Source organism: Pseudochaenichthys georgianus, chromosome 6 (assembly GCF_902827115.2).
Source record: "Pseudochaenichthys georgianus chromosome 6, fPseGeo1.2, whole genome shotgun sequence".
Taxonomy (NCBI): Eukaryota; Metazoa; Chordata; class Actinopteri; order Perciformes; family Channichthyidae; genus Pseudochaenichthys; species Pseudochaenichthys georgianus.
Window position 1 is genome coordinate 27409513 of NC_047508.1, and position 19119 is coordinate 27428631.

The following is a 19119-nucleotide window of genomic DNA, read 5'->3' on the forward strand; positions in this document are numbered from 1 at the left end:
CCTCGTGGCGTGGAGAGGGCACGCTCTCGACAGGTGGGACGGGGGAAAAAGGTATTACCACCTTGTCCTTAATCCGGAGAAAAAGGACGGTGTGGGTCTTTTATTCCCGGAGAATACTGACTGGTGTGGCAGTATGCTCCTTTGTAATCCTTTTCCTCTCCGTGGAGAGGAGAAAAGAAAAAACTTCCTCGCTACCGTGGTGTCGGTAGAGAGGGAGCGAGCTAGCAACAGGTGTGCTGCTAGCTTAAAAAATCGGACCTACCTTACTTTCCCGGGAAGAGAAGGGCGAGGTCGATTTTAAATACTAACAGCGTTAGTACTACCGTCTTCCTGCGAAGCAGAAGGAGTAGCCGGCGAGCGCCCGTCGACTGAAATGGGTATTTGGGTTCAGTCTGTGGACAGTGAAGCTTGCCCGGTTACTGTGAGATGTGCTCTGAAGCGAGAAGAGGTGTTTGAATGACGCATGCGTTGTTGCGCAAGCTACTTATAGGGGGTGATTTCCCCTGACGCTGACGTCAAGAACACCAGCCAATCAGGATTGGCGTAATGAGATTGATGCTTCTGTTTGCTCCGCGATGAGGCGCATCCCATAGTGAGACATCGAACGGAGTGTTATGAATGAGAACCTGCGTGGCTTTCTGGGTCAGCTGGGGACGTATCCTCCTGATGTTGTAAAGCGTGGATCTGCAGCAACGGGTTGTAGCAGCGATATTTGCAGTGAAGGACAGTTTGTTATCTAGGATCACACCCAGATTCCTTGCAGTCTGAGTCGGGGAAACAACAGAGGTGCCGATGTTGATTGTCAGGTCAAGAGTGGGACAATCTTTTCCTGGAAGGAAAAGCAGTTCAGTCTTGTCAAGGTTGAGCTTGAGGTGATGAGCAGACATCCACAGAGAGATGTCAGCTAGACAAGCAGAGATGCGTGCGACGACCTGGGTCTCTGAGCTGGGAAAGGACAGAATTAATTGGGTGTCGTCAGCGTAGCAGTGGTATGAAAAACCATGCGGGCTAATGACTGATCCGAGCGAGTTTGTGTACAGGGAGAAGAGGAGGGGACCAAGAACAGAGCCCTGAGGGACCCCTGTAGTTAATTGACACGGGTCGGACTCGGACCCTCTCCAAGTTACCCTGTAGGTACGGTCTTTGAGGTATGAGGTGAGGAGGGAAAGTGCAGAGCCTGAAACTCCAAGTTCTTGGAGAGTGTGAAGGAGGATCTGATGGTTCACTGTGTTGAATGCAGCAGACAGGTCCAACAGGATGATGACAGAGGAGAGGGATGCTGCTTTGGCAGTGTGCAGTTCCTCAGTGACAGCAATGAGAGCAGTTTCTGTGGTGTGACCTGCCTTGAAACCAGACTGGTGCAGATCCAGAAGGTTGTTCTGATGGAGATAACAGGAGAGTTGTTTAAAGACAGCGCGTTCAAGTGTTTTAGACAGGAACGGGAGGAGAGAGACAGGCCTGTAGTTTATAACATCAGACGGGTTGAGAGTGGGTTTCTTTAGGAGAGGGTTTACTCTTGCCTCCTTAAGACTATTTGGAAAGAAGTTAGAGAAGTCTTGATGAAATGGGTGAGAAACGGTAGAATATCAGGAGCGATAGTCTGAAGGAGGTTTGAGGGGATAGGGTCCAGAGGACAGGTGGTAGGGCGGGCAGAGGTAATGAGGGTAAGAACCTCACTTGGAGAGAGAGGGGAAAAGGAGGTTAGTGTGTGGATGAATGGAGGGTCTGGTGACCCAGTGGTGAGTAAAGGTGAGTCAGAAAAAGAAGAGCGAATATCATCAACTTTTTTTCAAATTCAAAGTGGTTAACAAAGTCGCTTGACAGAAGGGGGGAAGGGGCTTTGGGAGGGTCCAAGAGGGTGGAGAAGATGGAAAATAGTTTTTTGGGATTGGAATATGAAGATTGGATCTTATCTTGAAATAAAATGCTTTTTGCCTGAGAGATCGAAGCAGAGAAAGAGGAGAGGAGAGCCTGATAGGTTAGGAGGTCGTCATGGTGTTTGGATTTCCACCGTTTCCGCTCTGCTGCCCGAAGGATGGTTCTATTAGCACGCAGTGCGTCATTTAGCCAGGGAGCAGGAGGGGACTGACGAGCCTGCCGAGATGTGAGGGGACAGAGAGAGTCCAGAGAGGATGAGAGAGTAGAGAGGAGAGTTTCTGCAGCAGAGTTTGGAGGCAAGAGTTGGAACGAGTCAGAGGAAGGGAGGGCTGAGAGCACCGATGAGGCAAAGGTAGAGGGGGAGAGGGAACGAAGGTTACGGCGGACAGGTGCAGGATGAGAAGAGATTAGTTTGTTATGTTTGGAAAGGGGTAGAAAGAATAAAATGAAGAAGTGATCGGATGTGTGGAGCGGGTTTACAGAGAGGTTAGAAGTAGTGCAGTTCCTTGAGAATATGAGATCAAGGACATTGCCAGCTTTATGAGTTGGTGGGGACGGAGACAGTGAGAAAGCAAAGGCAGTTAACAGAGATGTTAGTTCGTCTATCTTCCCTGTCTGGAGGTTGAAGTCTCCGAGAAGTACAGCGGGAGGGCCAGTTTCAGGGATGTGTGAGAGGAGATTATCTAATTCCTCCAAGAAGTCTCCCAAGGAGCCTGGTGGACGGTAGAGAACAACAATGGTTAATTGTATAGGATGGGTTACTGTGACGGCATGGAATTCAAAGGTGGAAGGAGTCAAGTTAGGTAGCTTGAAGAGGGAAAAGCTCCATTTGGGAGAGAGCAGGAGACCAGTGCCACCTCCTCTGCCAGTGGGTCTGGGTGTATGGGAGAAGGAATATGCTGTGGAGAGAGCTGCTGGGGTGGATGTGTTGGATGGAGTAATCCAGGTCTCAGTGAGAGGAAGGAAATCCAGGGTCTGCAGGGAGGCGTAGCCGAATAATATTATCTCCCTAACTCTACTCAGATAAGATACACCACAATTGTCGGTCAAGTTTACAAATTGCTGGTAATTTGTTTCACTTAAAGGTGGGGTAGGTAATTTTGGAGAAACCAGCTCGAGTGCGCTAGAATTTGAAAATACACAGCCGGAAAAAATCTGCCACTTCTTTACAGAGCCCCTCCTCCAACACACACGAACGCGCACGTGACCAATGAGGGCACGAGATAAATTTGTGCACAGATGGAAGGCTGACAGGCAGGTAGGCCATCCAGTTATTTTAGCCGGGCCGGCTGAAATGATTGGTCGTGCTTTTTACAGTACTACGGCTTCCACAGATGACACATTTTTCTTAAGATATTCATTGCTATCGGGATGTTAAGAGCATTCCATGGAATATAACAAAAAGTGTATATCGTTTCTCAAACTTGCCTACCCCACCTTTAATTGTAAAGCCAAAACGTGCACCGTGTCGTGTAATCTGATGTAATGCATCTCCATTATCCAAAATGAAAGAAAGAAAAAATCTGAGATTGCTGGAAAATTTGAGATTGTGGTCATTATATGACTTATTTAATACACAGTTAATTCACCAGAATACATCCCTGAACACCCCTGATCTCCCTCTTTCTCGAACCTCATAATCATAATCAGAATGTGTGTGTGTGAGTGTGTGTGAAATAGTGAATGAACAAGAACATAGTCACTCTCCATAGCCTGTTGTGATGTGGTTTGGGGAAATTCTTTGTACGGGTTCAGGCGGTTTCTTTCCTGGCTCAGACAGCCGTGCGTGGGTAGTTAGCGAGGTGATCTCAGTCAGGTTTGCCTACAGCGGAGCCCCGATTCAGACAGCCAGACACCATAATGCCAGTCCATCTGTAACCCATAATGACTGTGTGCCACTGGAACTGGTCATTTTCGTTTTCACTGCCAATTCGGCCCCTGGCGTCCTCGCCGCACAACTGCTGACTGCATGTTATGGCCTGAGTTGTTAACCTTTTCACATTTGTATTCATAGGGGAAATGTAGTTGTTTAGACATTTTCTATTTGCTGGGTGTAAGTGATGGATGCACCTCCAGGGAGTGGGCTATATATCTCTTCTCTCAGAGACAGGACAGAGTTTACATTTTCTCTGGGGAACAGTGCGATCTGAATCACTGGCCAGGTTACACGCTCATGTGGGAATATATAAGCCCCTCCCCCTATGACTTCTCCTACAGCTCAGGAGATTTCAACCTCTGCCACCCCAGACCAGGTGCTCTCTCAATCATCTTTAGACCAAAGCTGGCATCAGGATGGGTCAGCTCAGACAGAGCAAAGGAATATTGTTCTGGAAAATATAGACAAACTAGTTCTCCTATGGTGAACATATCTTTGTAAAACTCTATCAAAACATGTCTCTACAGTAAAATTGAAGCAGCCTGCAGCGGTTAACCTTACCTTAGCAGACAGACTGAAAACAAAGGGTATACACGTTTAGATGCCAACTCTGTAGAAGCACTTTGTAACTGATTGAATGAAAGCGTCAAATAAATTAAATGTTATGCAAAAAAAGATATATGCCGTTTATGAAATCAGTAATGTGGATATAATTGGTTAAGTGGATAAAAGCAAATAATATATCAGCTAGATTCTATATCGGGTAAATACAGAAATTACACTTTAGAATAACCAAATGACTCATCATTAATGGTTCCAACCAGTGTTGAAGGTATTTTAATGTGTCACCAGCTCCATTGCCATTACTGTGAGTCTACTGTGAATGTGTAAAAAACACATAACAGTTCAGCGCGCCTAGCCAGTGAATGTTGTGTAGCCGCTGCCCTGTACAGTAAGTGTGAGGTTGTCTTTCATTGACTTCAGCTGGGGTTCAAGAGCAGCAGCAGAAGAGATAAGGGTACACCATGTGGGTCTCATACTTTCTGAATGTGCTTGAGAACAGAAAGCAGAGCCCTCCGGTGCTTTGATGTGCTTAAGGAGACATTACTGAGTGTCAAGTTAACTTTGTACCCCCCCCTCTCTCTCTCTCTCTCTTTCTGTCTTCTCGCAGATTGTGGTGCAGCCTGTTGAGGGCTTTGCGAAGGCAGAAGAAAGAGTGTTGTGTATACAAGAAGAGAGACCGTTGCACAATGTGCTAAAAAAGAAGCAGAAGAAATCGTGTTGTTTTTCTGATATTGTCGAGGTGTCAGAGAGACCGGAAAGGACGCAGCCATGGGGCGGAAGAAGATACAGATTGCCAGGATCATGGATGAGAGGAACAGGCAGGTAGGTGTCAGAATCTATCTATCTATCCATATATCTATACATCCATACATCTATATACTGTATATAGATGTATGGATGTATGGATGTATAGATATCTATACATCCATACATCCATACATCTATCTAGAACAAGTGCAGATCTCAAGTTTGATCACAATACACAATTATAACGATTCTTTGGACAACAATAGAGGTCCTAAAGATGATGACATGTATCAATATTTTCTTTTAAGGGTTAAAATGCAGTTAATGTACAGTATTATAATATTTTCCCTTATGTCTTAGCTTTTTTTTTTTTTTATAAATATACTACTGTATCCTTCCTTTGTGTCTCAGAAGTTAGAACACAGTCTTCTCACTACCTGCTTGAAGGTTACAGTCTTCTTGTAGTTTCCTTCCCACCTCGGACCAGAGTTCAGCAGCTGTCATGGTGCTCATGGATCTAAACAGACAAACCTCCCTCCCTAATGTCCCAGCCAGCTGAAGAGGGACCATGACATTTCTTTGTCAGTGCGGTCGTATTTACAGACATGATTCCCATGCCACCCTGCAATTTCAGCCAGAGAAGTTGATGAGGCAGCAGGAGCGCTGGGCTGCAGCGGGGGCCTCATGGCGTGGGAGTGAGCTGAGGCTAGCGAGGAACACAGCGGGCCGCCTGTGGCCTCCCCACACTGTAGGGCTTGTCCCTTGGCCTGGCAGTATGGCTGGCCCCTTCGCTGTAGCCCTATGTGTTTGCAGCTGTTTGGTAGTAATTAGGAGCAGCCACTGCACCACAGCACCCTCTCATTTGCAGGGTGGGTCAGCAGGACACACAGCACCCTTCTCTGATTCGGCTACACTGGTCCCAGCAAGCCGCAGAAAGGGAGAGAGCTGGAATTCTGTCTGCTCATGTTAAATATAAACTCCTAAACACTGTAGAAAACAACCAAGGTCTGTTTGGAACAAGAATAACAGGCTTGGATATGTATAGCAGGAAGGCTGTGTCCATTGCTTTTTTCCCTCTTTGATTTAAGAGCTAAGTTGAGGTAGCTTGAGCACAGTTTTTGATGAATTACACCAATTAATGAAGATGCATAAGTTTCCCATAGCCAAGTAGAACACATGTTGTGTTACCCTCAAAATATAATTTGCTTTTCTTCACAGGTGGAGCAACTTTTTGCTGTGCTCACAGAAATCTCACAGAGCTACATTGGTGATTCATTTCCTGGGGGTATTCAAATGATACGAGTACTAGCCAATCGGTTCTCTGACCGTGTGTCTGACTGTTACTGTGAGGCTAGCAGTTCAGCCAAGTGCAAAACAAAAATCCACACTATGGGCCAATTATAAGTATAACACCTTGCTCTGGTTAGATCCAAGCAGGAATCACCCCGGGCTCATTGCTGGTATCTACACTGTATGCAATGACCTGTGACATCAGTGAGAAAAAGAAAGAGAAGAAAATGACATGAAAACAGGTTGTCAAATGTTCGCTAGGGCAGCAGGTTAACCCTTCAGAAGATGCTTTTTTATATTGCATGTGTGGAGGAAGTGAGAGAAGACATTTACAGTAGCTGCAGTGTTTCACAGAAGCTGCAGAGAGAGCAGTTGCTCATTGTTAATGTGTCTCCCAAAGTCGAGTGTTTGCATCAGATTTTAAATGTCTCACTGTATATTTTGTGAGAAAGTTTATCTGCAGAATGCAGGCATTTCAGCTTTTAGTTGATTTTTAGCTGGCTCGGCAGAGAAATCTGCTGTGATAATAGGCCACTGTGCTAAAATAAAGCTTGGGTAGAAAGTGATGTATACGTGTGTATCTCTCTATTTCTTCCCCCTGTGGGCCATGAAACGCACAATGCCATCTCCCCAGGGCGTGCTCTTAACCGAGGGGGAAAATTCATTAGCATATGGTCCCATTGGTCGGGAGACAATTTGAATCTTTATCTACGCCTCTCTGCTGCTAGCTATCCATACTCAGGCGTTCAAATTAAAGAAGTCCTTAAGTGGGCTAATTAGATATTATTGCTATACAAAATGTTTTGAGGGGACGTGGCCCCCTTTCAATATCATACAAGTGCTTTAGGAGGGCTGTTAACCTTTCAGGATTTATGACACATAATGTGGCTAAGGCTGGGAAGGTTTGTTATTGCGCAGTATATCAAGAATTGTGGCAGGGGCAGGCTGTGAATTTAGCTGATATTTTGCTTCAAGTCATTACCTCCTAGAGTGTATAATGACAACACAGTTTTATAATTCTGAGAAATTAAGTGTAATATGAAAAATTGACAAGTAATATAAGGTAGTATACAAGTAAAAGTGGGACCTTTTGTGCAGCTCTATCTTCTCACACAACTGTGTGTCTCTATTGTGTGTCTCTACTGTGTGTCTCTACTGTGTGGCCTTGCAGAGGCGTACAGGATGAGACGCGAAGGCAGCAGAGGTCCTGTCATGCATACTGTAGGATGTTAAGAGCCAGTTCCTGAGCCATTCACTGCATAAGTGATGGTCCTACATTGCACAGAAGCACAGTCATCATCAGCCAAACTGACACACTGATTGCAAATGAATGCTAGATAACAACCATACGACAGCACCGCCCTGGTTCATTCTCCTCATTTACAGTATTCACAGCAAGTGAAATTACAGTTTGAGTCACAGACTCGCATGCATTTTTTAAACACTATTATCTAACATTCACATTTGAATCATGTTTCTTTTTGTATCATACCCACACATACAATGCTTTACAGTAAAGTAATCTGTCACATCTGGCTCTTAAATCGGTTGTGTTCTTTCGAGGCAGGTTTGAAACTTATGAACCACAGGAAATAACAACAGCAGAGCCGGTGGCACTCAATGTGTATGTTCAGGGTCTTTCACCTACTGAGCAGCTGTCATGGTGTGCATAAACTGCAGGAGGGGTGATGGTGGATAAGCGAGGGTACACATTAGTGTTGTAGGTTAGTGTAAGGAACTTAGTGTATCCCAGTGAGCAGTGTCTTGTGACATCCTATGAATGCCATTAAGCAGGCTCACTGGGGGTAATTGCCCAAGTCATTAAAAGTTTGATGATGGTTGCTGATGGGTGGAGGGTTGCCTGCCTTTGTTGTGGCTCATTTTGGAATCTTGCTCTGGCACTTCAGATGCCTGTAGGCACAGGGTATAGCTCTCTCTCTTACACTATCTCTCCAGGGAACAACACAGTGCAGAACTCCAATTTTTCAGCCTTAGCCAATTCCTGAAGTTCTGAGCGGCCATCATTATTGTTTTGACAGGTGAAGAAGTTGTTGATAAACCATGGACAGAACAGAGGGACACTGTTACATTTGACAGGTTATGCATATATTATCATTGCTCAAGATGATATGTAGCTTCCTTAAAAACAAAACTGCTCTGAAGAGGCAAAACATGAAGTCTGGTGATGTTGATTTTTTGTCCCGTTGGGGTACACCTTGTAATACATCCCCGAAATGTCCACAAGTGTTTATCTACTCCGTAAACACAACAAAGCACACTGCCTTCTTTGGAAATTACAGTTTCAATACATGTAACAGTACATTTGCCTTTAAACAGGGTCAATCTGGTTATTGATTAGAGCAATTTCTAGGAAACCTACTCACGTTTAGTATTACATTACATTACATTACATTGCATTTAGCTGACACTTTTATCCAAAGCGACTTACAATAAGTGCGTTCGACCAACAAAATACAAACTTGAAGAAAACAGAATCATATAAGTACATCAGGCTTCATAGAGCAAAAACATTTCAAGTGCTACTCAACTGGCTTTAGATAAGCCAGTCCTTTATTAGTATATAAGTGCTTTGTTAATAGTTCTATCGCTCGAAGTGGAGTCGAAAGAGATGAGTTTTCAGTCTGCGCCGGAAGGTGTGTAAGCTTTCTGCCGTCCTGATGTCAATGGGGAGCTCATTCCACCATTTTGGAGCCAGGATAGCAAACCCACGTGTTTTTGCTGATGGGAACTTGGGTCCCCCTCGCAGCGAGGGTGCAGCGAGCTGTTTGGCTGATGCAGAGCGGAGTGCACGTGCTGGGGTGTACGGTTTAACCATGTCCTGGATGTAGGAAGGGCCAGATCCAGTTGCAGCATGGTACGCCAGTACCAGTGTCTTGAAGTGGATTCTAGCAGTTACCGGAAGCCAGTGAAGGGAGCCAGGTTTTAGCATATCACGTCTCCAATGAAGAGGATCAGTCACGGCTACTGTAGGTTTCAAGGTCAATCCCACCCAGTAAACGAAACTTTGCACCCTCAGTTGCCCACATGGTGATCCTGGGGCTGTCCTCTCTACCAGTTAGAGTTGATGCAGGCAGACAGTCGTGGTGACCGGCACCACGTAGCCAGGGCAGCAGCCACAGGGCCTGGGTCACTCTGCCAGCTGGTGCGAGACCTCTCTGACTCTCAAGCCCACTGTCATGTCTGCCACGGGGGCCATCAGAGGTGACATGAGGTTTTAATAAGGCCTCTAGCTCGTCACCCCTCTGAAGGTGTTAGTGACTCAGGCAGCTCCTGCCATGCCCCAGTCACAGCTGCACTCCGAGCCATCTTGTCTTGTTTGTCATCTTGGCACCTCTGCCAGAGGACAGACATTGATAGACCTTTTGATTGACATATCAACTCTGCGTGGATGTCTGTTGGGCTTTTGTTGTAGCATATGTTCTTATATACCATATTTATGTGCAGAGTATGTCTCAGGATAGAGAAAGAATTACGGAATAAAGCTAAATTAGATGCATTCGAGTTGTACATATTGATAGAATAAAGAATTTTTGATTTTGTAGATACCAGTTAGCTTGCACATAAAACTTGTACCCGAAGTATAACAAGTATCTATATAATTACCAAGCTCAATTAAAACTAAGTAAAAGCTGATGAAGCACTTGGGAAGAAGTTTGAAAATGCCAAAAAGCAGAATTACCACCTCATCCTGACATAGTGAAAGCTTATACAAAGGTCAGGGTTTTCAGCTGAATGCTAGTAGTTGCTGTTCGGTCTGGTGTTGTATGAGCTGTTGTAATGACCTTATCACAAGCAGAGCAAGTTGGAATAACTCCAGTGTATTGAAAGTTTAAAAGTGGCCTCCCTTCTCTCTGGCCCTGACATTTGATTTCTCAGAACATGCTTAAGATGTATATTTACTAAAAAAAGCATTGCAGCATTGAGGCTCATCCTGTCATTGTGAATTACATGAATTAGTCAGGGAGCCAGACAACATGTGCACCACATCTTACTATATGAGCGACCCAAATGTATGAAACCACATTGACAGTCTTTGTGGGTGTCTCTTACTTTGTGAACCATAGGAAAGCTCCGCCAGTAAACCTCCCACTTGACCTCAAGGATGTCTGTGGTTTCTACTGTCTCACCAGTCACCCCAGAACATATGTGGGTGTACGGAGGTTATATTTGTGTATCTTGGTCTTTCCGCACGGAGCTGTTCTGTGTCATGAGTCATGACTTAAGATACATATCAAAAGGAACAAAATATGGGCCTAACTTCCATCCTTCCCTATTAAAGGGAACTGTATAAGTACAAAATAGTAATGTGATCGTGACCTTTAATGGCAGTGTGAGCAGCAGCTGGCTTTTGTAGAGGTACTGTGTTTGGGGCTGGGGCACGGACCAAGTCTCAGTGCTGCAGCTGAGGTTGAAATGAAGCGATGCCTGGGTCAGCAGCCCTGCACTCAGCACTCTGCCATGCATCCAGGTGGAACAAAGTCCTCGCTCAGCGTCTCATCCGTGGCTTCCTGCTGAAAGGTGACATCTCCATGGCTTAACAGCCACATTCATCTGCTAAAGAGCATACAATTTGTTAATCATTTTCCCACATGAGAGTCTCTGCTTTCCTGTACAAGTGCAGACAGGCAAATGAGCGGGAACGAAGCCCTAGTTTCTGATCAGAGGACACAAGTATCAGCTGGTTAGGAAAGCAAGTGCTGTAAGAGGGTAAAAAAAGTCCTGAGATTGGTCACATCATATTTCCTTATCTACCTTCATGATGGGATCCTCTTGAGAGAAGCATCCGAAAACCAAAACCAATAAATGTTTTTTTTCTGTTCCGCCATGCTCACTCAAAGTCTTTATATGTCTGACATTTGCGAATAAACATGTTATTTGGTTCAGCTTGAGTACAAACCTTGTAATTTCAAGAAGATTCATTTAGGAATTTGGTTTGAGCAAATTGGTGTATTCAATGAAAAATATCACAAGGACAGGAGGGATGTCTAGAGAGAGTATAATATTCCTGTGTAATTACTTGTCGTGTGCAAGATTTGAAATTCATTTATTGCAGTTTGATTGACCTGAGCTTTACATAGACACTATGAAACACATACACATACAGCGTCATACCAGTTAAAATGAGGTTATAGCCGTAAGCTGTGTCCAATCAAAGTTGAACAAAGCCACCTCATCTGCTCAACTCCTCTCTTAGTAGGTCAGCGAAACTGATGGAGAATACAGACACATGCTCTTCTCTGTGGCTCCGAGCGCAGCTTTCCCTAGCACACTCACAAGCCACGTTGTATAATGTGACAAGACCCAGGTAAAGTCAATAAATCTGTTGCCCAGATTTCAAATATACACACTTTAAAAGTATTTTCTGCAAAAAACAATTAGAAAACCGAAGAAGAGAACATCTGCATCCTTGAGAACGATGTTTTTTAATTTGAGAAATGACTGTAGCGTACTGCAAAGAGGTGGTGTAACATAATGACATGTGTGTGTAGGTCTGAAGCGACCACAGAGACAGAGCTGCAGAGATACAGGACATAAAGTCACTTTGCAGAGAGAGTTGCGTTACCATTGTATGACCCCAAGTCCCATCTGAGGGCTCATGTTACAAGGCTTATGCTGCACTACCGAGATAGCTTTCCCTATATGGAGTCAGGGGCTACAGTAATGTATGGACCCCGGTTGTTGCCAAAGCTCTGACTCAGCTCGCTGACTCGTGCCTCTAACCCTGACCTCTGTCCTGATAACTAGACATTTCAGCCGTGTACTATGTCATTGTATTCAATCCTAAAGGAGGAATGGTCTTGTTAACTGTCACCTTGGTAACAGTAACATTGTTGTAATATAATGAGAATGTCAATACTTTTATTTTGCTGACTTAGCTATATAACTATATAGACCTTTTCAAATTGGACAGAGCTCTTTTCTCAGAAATGTTCTACATATTTGAAAAGTATATATATATATATATATATATATATACATATATTTTATATATAACACAGTATTACAGAAAGTTTCAACAACAATATGCAATGCTGGAAGTGCATTTACTGCATTACTGTAAGTATTTTTAAGTACCTGTAGTTGTGGTACTTTCATTTTGTGCTACTTTTTACTTAGTGGCTTACTCTCACTTAGTGGTATTGCTATTTGTAGTAAAACATGTGCATACTGTACAACCCTAACAATCTCACCACTGTAAATTGTTTAATAAACATGGCATTTGAAAACAAACCACTTGTTACAGTAAGAATCCTAAATCAACATTTACACTTGTGCAAATTGCATGTAGATGTACACATTTTGGTTTCGCTCACTTGACTTTAATCTCCTTTTTAATTTAGAAAAGTTTTCCTTTGTAATTCATGGGTTTGTTTTTCTGTGTGCTCCTCAGGTTACCTTCACAAAGAGGAAGTTTGGCCTGATGAAAAAGGCCTATGAGCTCAGCGTACTCTGTGACTGTGAGATAGCCCTCATCATTTTCAACAGCTCTAACAAACTGTTCCAGTATGCCAGCACAGACATGGACAAAGTGTTGCTGAAATACACAGAGTACAACGAGCCCCACGAGAGCAGAACCAACTCTGACATTGTCGAGGTGAGTGAGCGCCGCCTTCTCACTTTGTGTGGAAAAACCTATTTCAAATCTTGCTTTTTTAAATGTTCTATTCTTTGTGGTTGTTCTACAGTACATATCTTATGTTCAGTTTTAGGTTTAATTTATTATTTTTGTTATTCATGCAGACTATAAAGTATATCTTCTGTGAGAAAGGCTTAAACACTCTTGCCCCAAAGGTTATGTTTTACACAAACAAGAGGAACTAGTAACAGTTTCCTTCTGGTCACCATTCAGATAGGGCACAGGAGGTCTGCTCTCCCTGATAAGTTCAGCGTCTCTGGTGCCCATCAACTGACGTGGAAAACCTATCTCTGCACATGCATGCACACATTAGCTACTGACCACCATTTCTATTCCTGTTTCCCATAGATATTGTACCTGTAGGTCTCAGTTCTCTGCCTCCTCCTCATCACAGACCATTAACGTAGTGTTTAGTACATTCCACGCTGCTCCATAAAACTCAACAAGCACTTGGGTTTCCTGGCAGCTCCTGCATGCCCGGCGACTATCGGAAGAGTAAACCTCTTGTTATGCCAGTCTACAAAACTGTCAGCCAAAAGTGAAGAAGCCAAAGTAAATGAGAATGATTAGAGATACATCCTCTTCCAAACATCTTTCATCGGCACATGTGTGGTTTCTCAGCGTATTCATGTTCTGCTTTAAGAGGCTGGTATCTTCATTCTGACTCAATGAAAGCATATACAATGTATGTTAATGCCTATTGATAAAATCCCAATACTGCTAATATATAGTTGCCCATTCATTTTTTGAAAGCGCTTTTTTTTTTTAAATACACTTAGATTCGTTTTTCTGTACAAAGGATACTTTTAATTAGACAATGCGCCCTGCCTCGTCTCGAACCTCTGTTGTTTTTACTGCCACCTGCCCACTAAAACATACAGCATTTTTATTACTGATGCCCAATTAGGAGACATTAATGATTTAAGATGGGTGCGATTGAAACATTTCAAGAATCCTAGCTTTAGAAAAGACTTTCACTTGGAGGAATTAGAGAAATGACATGCAGCATAAAGGAGTCAGCTGTGGCCCATTATCTTTTATTCATGCTGCTGCTGCCGCTGCTTGTGAATTACCTGCTTGGCAGAGCTGCAGAAGAGTGCTCTGGCATCCAGCAGACTCATGCAGTCACTCCTCCATCAGGGGCCCTCACAGCAGAGCAGGGGCTCACCTGCATAAAAAATACATGGATACATTCCTTACTTACGTAACTGTCACCACACATCTGTTTTTGCTGGAAGCTGTCTTATTTTAAATGGTTAAAAGCAACAACATCTCATAACCCTGATGGGGTTATTCACTGTAAGTTGGGTTATTCTCTTTACAGTATGTCACATATCTGTATTCTACCGGTGTATGTTTATGTTGGCAGCGTGGTCCAATTGCAATGTACATTGCACATAGTATAGCACCAGTTCTGATTTCCCACTTAGCTGGCTACCTTTAAGGAAGCTGCCCCTCCGCACAAAAGACGGGAACAACCCCCTTTTGTCCCTGTTCACTCGGCCAGCATCTTTGCAGATATGAGCAGATCTCCCTCTGCCTGTTGGCTACGCGGTCAAGGTTCAGAAGTGAGGAAGCAGAGCAGAAGTAACCAACCCAGTCCACTTCACAGCATCACCATCACCACACAACCCCGCTATTCACTTGGCCAGGGAGCCAGTGTCGGAGGTGGTTGATAATCTGTGAAGGCTGTGATTTGATCATATTTTAAGAATATCCTATCTGGGTGCAAAGTGTTTTTCAGCATTTGCTCTTGTCCACAGCTGCACAGATTGTTGTACACCACATGGACGAGCCGATGCCTCTGTATTGATGGCAAGAGTCCACCCCTCCCTGATTATCTAGTGAAATGGGCCTCACATGAGGGCACTTACGCGGGACACTTATCTAAATGTCTTAATTGTGTTAAACCAATCTTTGCCATGCAAACAATCATGTGCTCATTTGTTCCCGGTTTGGGAGGTCAGAAAAAGCCTTTCCAACTTTTCATTGGGAAGCTTGTTCCATGTGAGAAACTAAATCAAAGGTCACATTCCTGCTCAGTAGTACCATCTGTAGATAAAGGTTGAGCTGTGCAGTGTGGGAGAACAGTCGCCATGTTTTCCACAGATGGATGCATGCCTGGGCCACAGTTTGATAACGCAGTGGAGGGCTATGGACTTTGTCTCAAACTTGGCTCGCGGACTGTTTGCGTCTGCATGTGTTGATGGTCTTAACCTTACCAGCACTGCAGGCAACATGTGAGCTGTTGTGATGTGAACCTGTGTGTCATTTTTTAGACAGTTATGAATGGTATGGTAAAGTGGAATGTCAATGTTTGCGTTTTTGTTAGAGGCTCTTCTTTAGGTAGGAACAATTCATATTGGAACATATCACAGTGCTCACTCCTGGTGGCTTTGTGCTTAAAAAAACACTCAGATTTAAAAATGTGTCTTTGGAGCGTCTCATTTGCCGTATCTTTCTCCTCGTAATGCAGAACCGTAAAACACTCAAGATCATACTCATCAAGACATGAAGTAATTTCTCCCTGGAAACAAACACGCTTTTCAATAAGGTTGTACATGTATTATTGTAACCGAGCAGAGTTATCGTGACTCAAGGTTTAATGGTGTTGTTCCTATTGTGTTTCTTATTGAATTCAGTTTATGCCACAAATCCAAATGCTGCCGTTAGTCATTAGATTAATCTAATAATATTTACTCTTCCTCCCCTCTCCGCTAGTGAAGCTAATGAGATTTTGCTCATGGTCCGCTATTACCTCACACCGTTCACCGGGCACAGAGCGATCCAGTGTCTGCAGCAGAAACCTTTAAATCAGAAAGTAACTTCACAGGCATCATTCAGCATTTATCTTTTTTCTCTTTGAGCAATTTATCATAATTAAGGTGTATAGTGTAGATTAGGATTAATCAGGTTTGGAGGCATTAAGTCAACACTTAACTTTAATCCTATAAAATCAGGGCTGTGAATAGGCTTTAACCTTATTTGAGAATGAAATGTTGGTCAAATACAGATGCCTTGTTATTGTAAATAACTGGACTGCACCATATGCAAAACATTGACTTTTTTACCCTGATGATTTGTGGGAGTAAACAACCTAAGATCATTCATAGGGAAATTCTGCTTATCTTCCTCATAACAAAGCGTGGGGGCCATTGTTAATGTGACTGGGGAAAAACAGACAATTCCCTCTCTATTTATGAAGAAACGTCTTCTCACAAGATCTCTACAGTGAAGGGAAATGAGCATAAAATTATCAGGTAATTTCCATTAGGCTTCATCTCCTGATCTCTCTCTGTTGTTATAAATGGGGCTGTATTAATCGTTCAATGGGACATGTTAATTTTGACCATTACTGAATGTCAAGCCCTGTGTTTTCATATTAAGCTATTTTGTTTATGAATTTCACGACTGCCCTTTGCAGATTTTAAATTGACTAAAGCTTCACCTTAAATAAGGGGTGAATTTGCCATAATTCTTCATATTTTATTATTTATTCATTTGTGTACCGATGGAGAAACTCATGCCGCTGTGCTTCAAGAGTGCATTTTCAATGACTTACAGCTAAAAAATACATTTTATTTCTTGTTATGGAACGAACCCCTTGCGGTGCTGTGGGGCGAATGGGCACCAGGAGTTTCAAAAGGGGATGTTTATGTTGTCAATCAAAGGCTGAGCAGTGATTAAGACTCATTTCTATCTTAATGAATGCAAATTGGCACATCTGCTATGGTGGGCTAGCTGTCCAGACTCTTCAATTAGCATGATTGATCAATTATCCTCCTGCTGGTGGCTCACTGCAAATGGAGGCTGGGAAGAGAGACGAAAGAGCACGAGAAGAAAAATGAACAGAAAACTGTCCAAAACTGAATAAATCAGATGCTTTATTTGATTAAGAGAATAATGGAATTTCATTTGAACCATGAAGGCGCTATACTTTAACACACATTTCTTTAAAAAAAATAGATAGCTATTAAATATATATATATTTAAAAAGCTATAATTATATAGCGATATATTTTTTTACTTAATACAAAGATACGTACTTCCGAGTTTGTACATAATAAGACAACTCAAAAGTTGATATTTCTTATATTAAAACAGATACTTGCATGCACTACTGCAACTAACTATGTTTTTGATCAAATCTGGCTCTGAATCTGTAAACAGTACTTTTTCACACTTCTTTTTTTGTGTTGGCATTCCCATTGTGATACATCAACATGAAACAAATACATAATTTGCATTTTAAATAATAACATTTGTGATCAAATATTCCTGTGAGAAATGAGCTCCAGCCATGCAAATATTAAGTAGATCAGTACTCTTTCAACTCCAAAGTCTGTCGAGGATAGTGTGGTGCGTGTCTTGTTTGTGTTTTTTTTAACAGTAAGCGTAGATAATTGAATATCAAAGCACACTGGTGAGACTGCTCTGAGTAGCAGAGTGTGTATTTATAATTGTGGCTCAGAAACAGGATGGTCAAATGAGGCTCCGGCTGGCACACAGGGAAACTGCCACTGCCACCATGTTCTCTAATGCAATACACAGTATTACAGCACAGCAATAGCTATGGAGGCGATGAAGCACATTTAGCATGACATTTGCCAACACATTGTCACATTGATTGTATATGAATTTAAGTAGAACAACAAAGATATCTACCTAAATGGATTTCGGTAATTCAATTAAGTAGTAAAGAAATTGTATTATTATTTACCCGTCAAGCTGTTTGTTATTCTTGGCAGTTTTTAAATCATTGTCATCTGTGCACCAGATATTTGTTTTCTCTATCTTTGCAGACCAACTCTCTGTGAATCGTTTTTCAAAAACATTCATCAGTATTACGTCATTCTATATGAGGTATATCTAACTATCATTGGGAAAACAAATGACCTACTAGTACTTTACAGTACACATAAACAGATGTGTCATTTATCCCACTCACATACAAAGTAGTAATTCTTTAAAACGTTGAATACATTGTTGTTGATGATTTAAATATAATCTTAGTTGTGTGGGACAGTTATAATGTGATTTAATGCTGATAAAATCATCATTGTGCATAGTTCAAAAAATGTAATTAGGTTGAGCATTTTGCAGCAGTTTTAGAATTTGTGCTCTTTTTGTGAACTTTTCGTCTTCTTCTTTTTTGTCCTTGAATTTTAAGCTTGTTTAAAAAATATATGATCTACAAGATTCAGTGTTTGGGCTAACCACTCCAGTAGATGTCTTGAGTGGATGTTTATAATATTGGTTGGATAACTACAGGAATGTTATTGTTATTGGGTTTGAGCCGAACTGTAGTTTTGATAATTATCTGGAGACCAGTGAAGGTTGAGAGTCTTAATGCTGTTTCTTAATACTACAGCAGTTTGGTGCCTCTGATGCTATTGTCTGATGTCTTTTTTTAATTTATTCTGTAGAAACTGACGATGCTGTTGACAGAAAACTAAATGACATCACTTCCTTTGTGACAGAAAGACGAAATTCAATACCTACTTTTGAGGCCACCTTACTCTGCGTTGATGTTAACAGTCAACATCTATACAAGGCAGCTCTGTGTATTTGCCCATATGTCAAAAGGAAAACAGTGTTATAAGTCTTCTCTTCCTACTTACATTGTTGTCTCATGGCTATACATCTGATGTCTCCTATTATCTTAATGTGGAGTCAACACAGAATAATGCAAATGGTCAAATCTATAATACTGTCTTTGAGTTTCTGGTTAGAGTTTCAGGTATTCAGAGAAACCTGTTTGTGTTCCCAGTGCTTAATTTTCTATTTTTCTCTCTATCGTGCAGTGAACCGCCATTGCTAGAAACATTGAATAGAAAACAAATTAAACATTGTTATGTGATATGGATCACACTCATTATTGTAGATGGAAATATCCATGATTTCTTATTGTCTGACCGGGTAAATTGCTCATTTTTTGCATATAATTATCTACATCATTATCTATAATGTGACGGGCTATTTACAGTGGCGCAGAAAGGGAGACCAGCTGTTTAGACGAGACAACAAAATCTGAAGTTAGAGCTCCATTTTAATATTTCAATAAAACATCAGATATACAATCTTTGAATAGATGGTCTCTTCTTCT

The 19119-nt window shown here is 42.3% G+C and overlaps 1 protein-coding gene across 7 annotated transcripts in view; it reads left to right on the forward strand.

Moving 5' to 3' along the window:
- mef2aa (myocyte enhancer factor 2aa) overlaps window positions 1-19119 on the forward strand; it is a 69689-nt gene that overhangs the window by 24232 nt on the left and 26338 nt on the right. For all 7 annotated transcript variants that reach the window (XM_034085856.2, XM_071203502.1, XM_034085859.2 and 4 more), the window contains exons 2-3: window positions 4926-5140; window positions 12768-12971. In XM_034085856.2, coding sequence (XP_033941747.1) covers window positions 5087-5140; window positions 12768-12971 — 258 coding nt within the window. In that variant the 5' untranslated portion in view covers window positions 4926-5086. The remainder of the gene's footprint in view (window positions 1-4925; window positions 5141-12767; window positions 12972-19119) is intronic.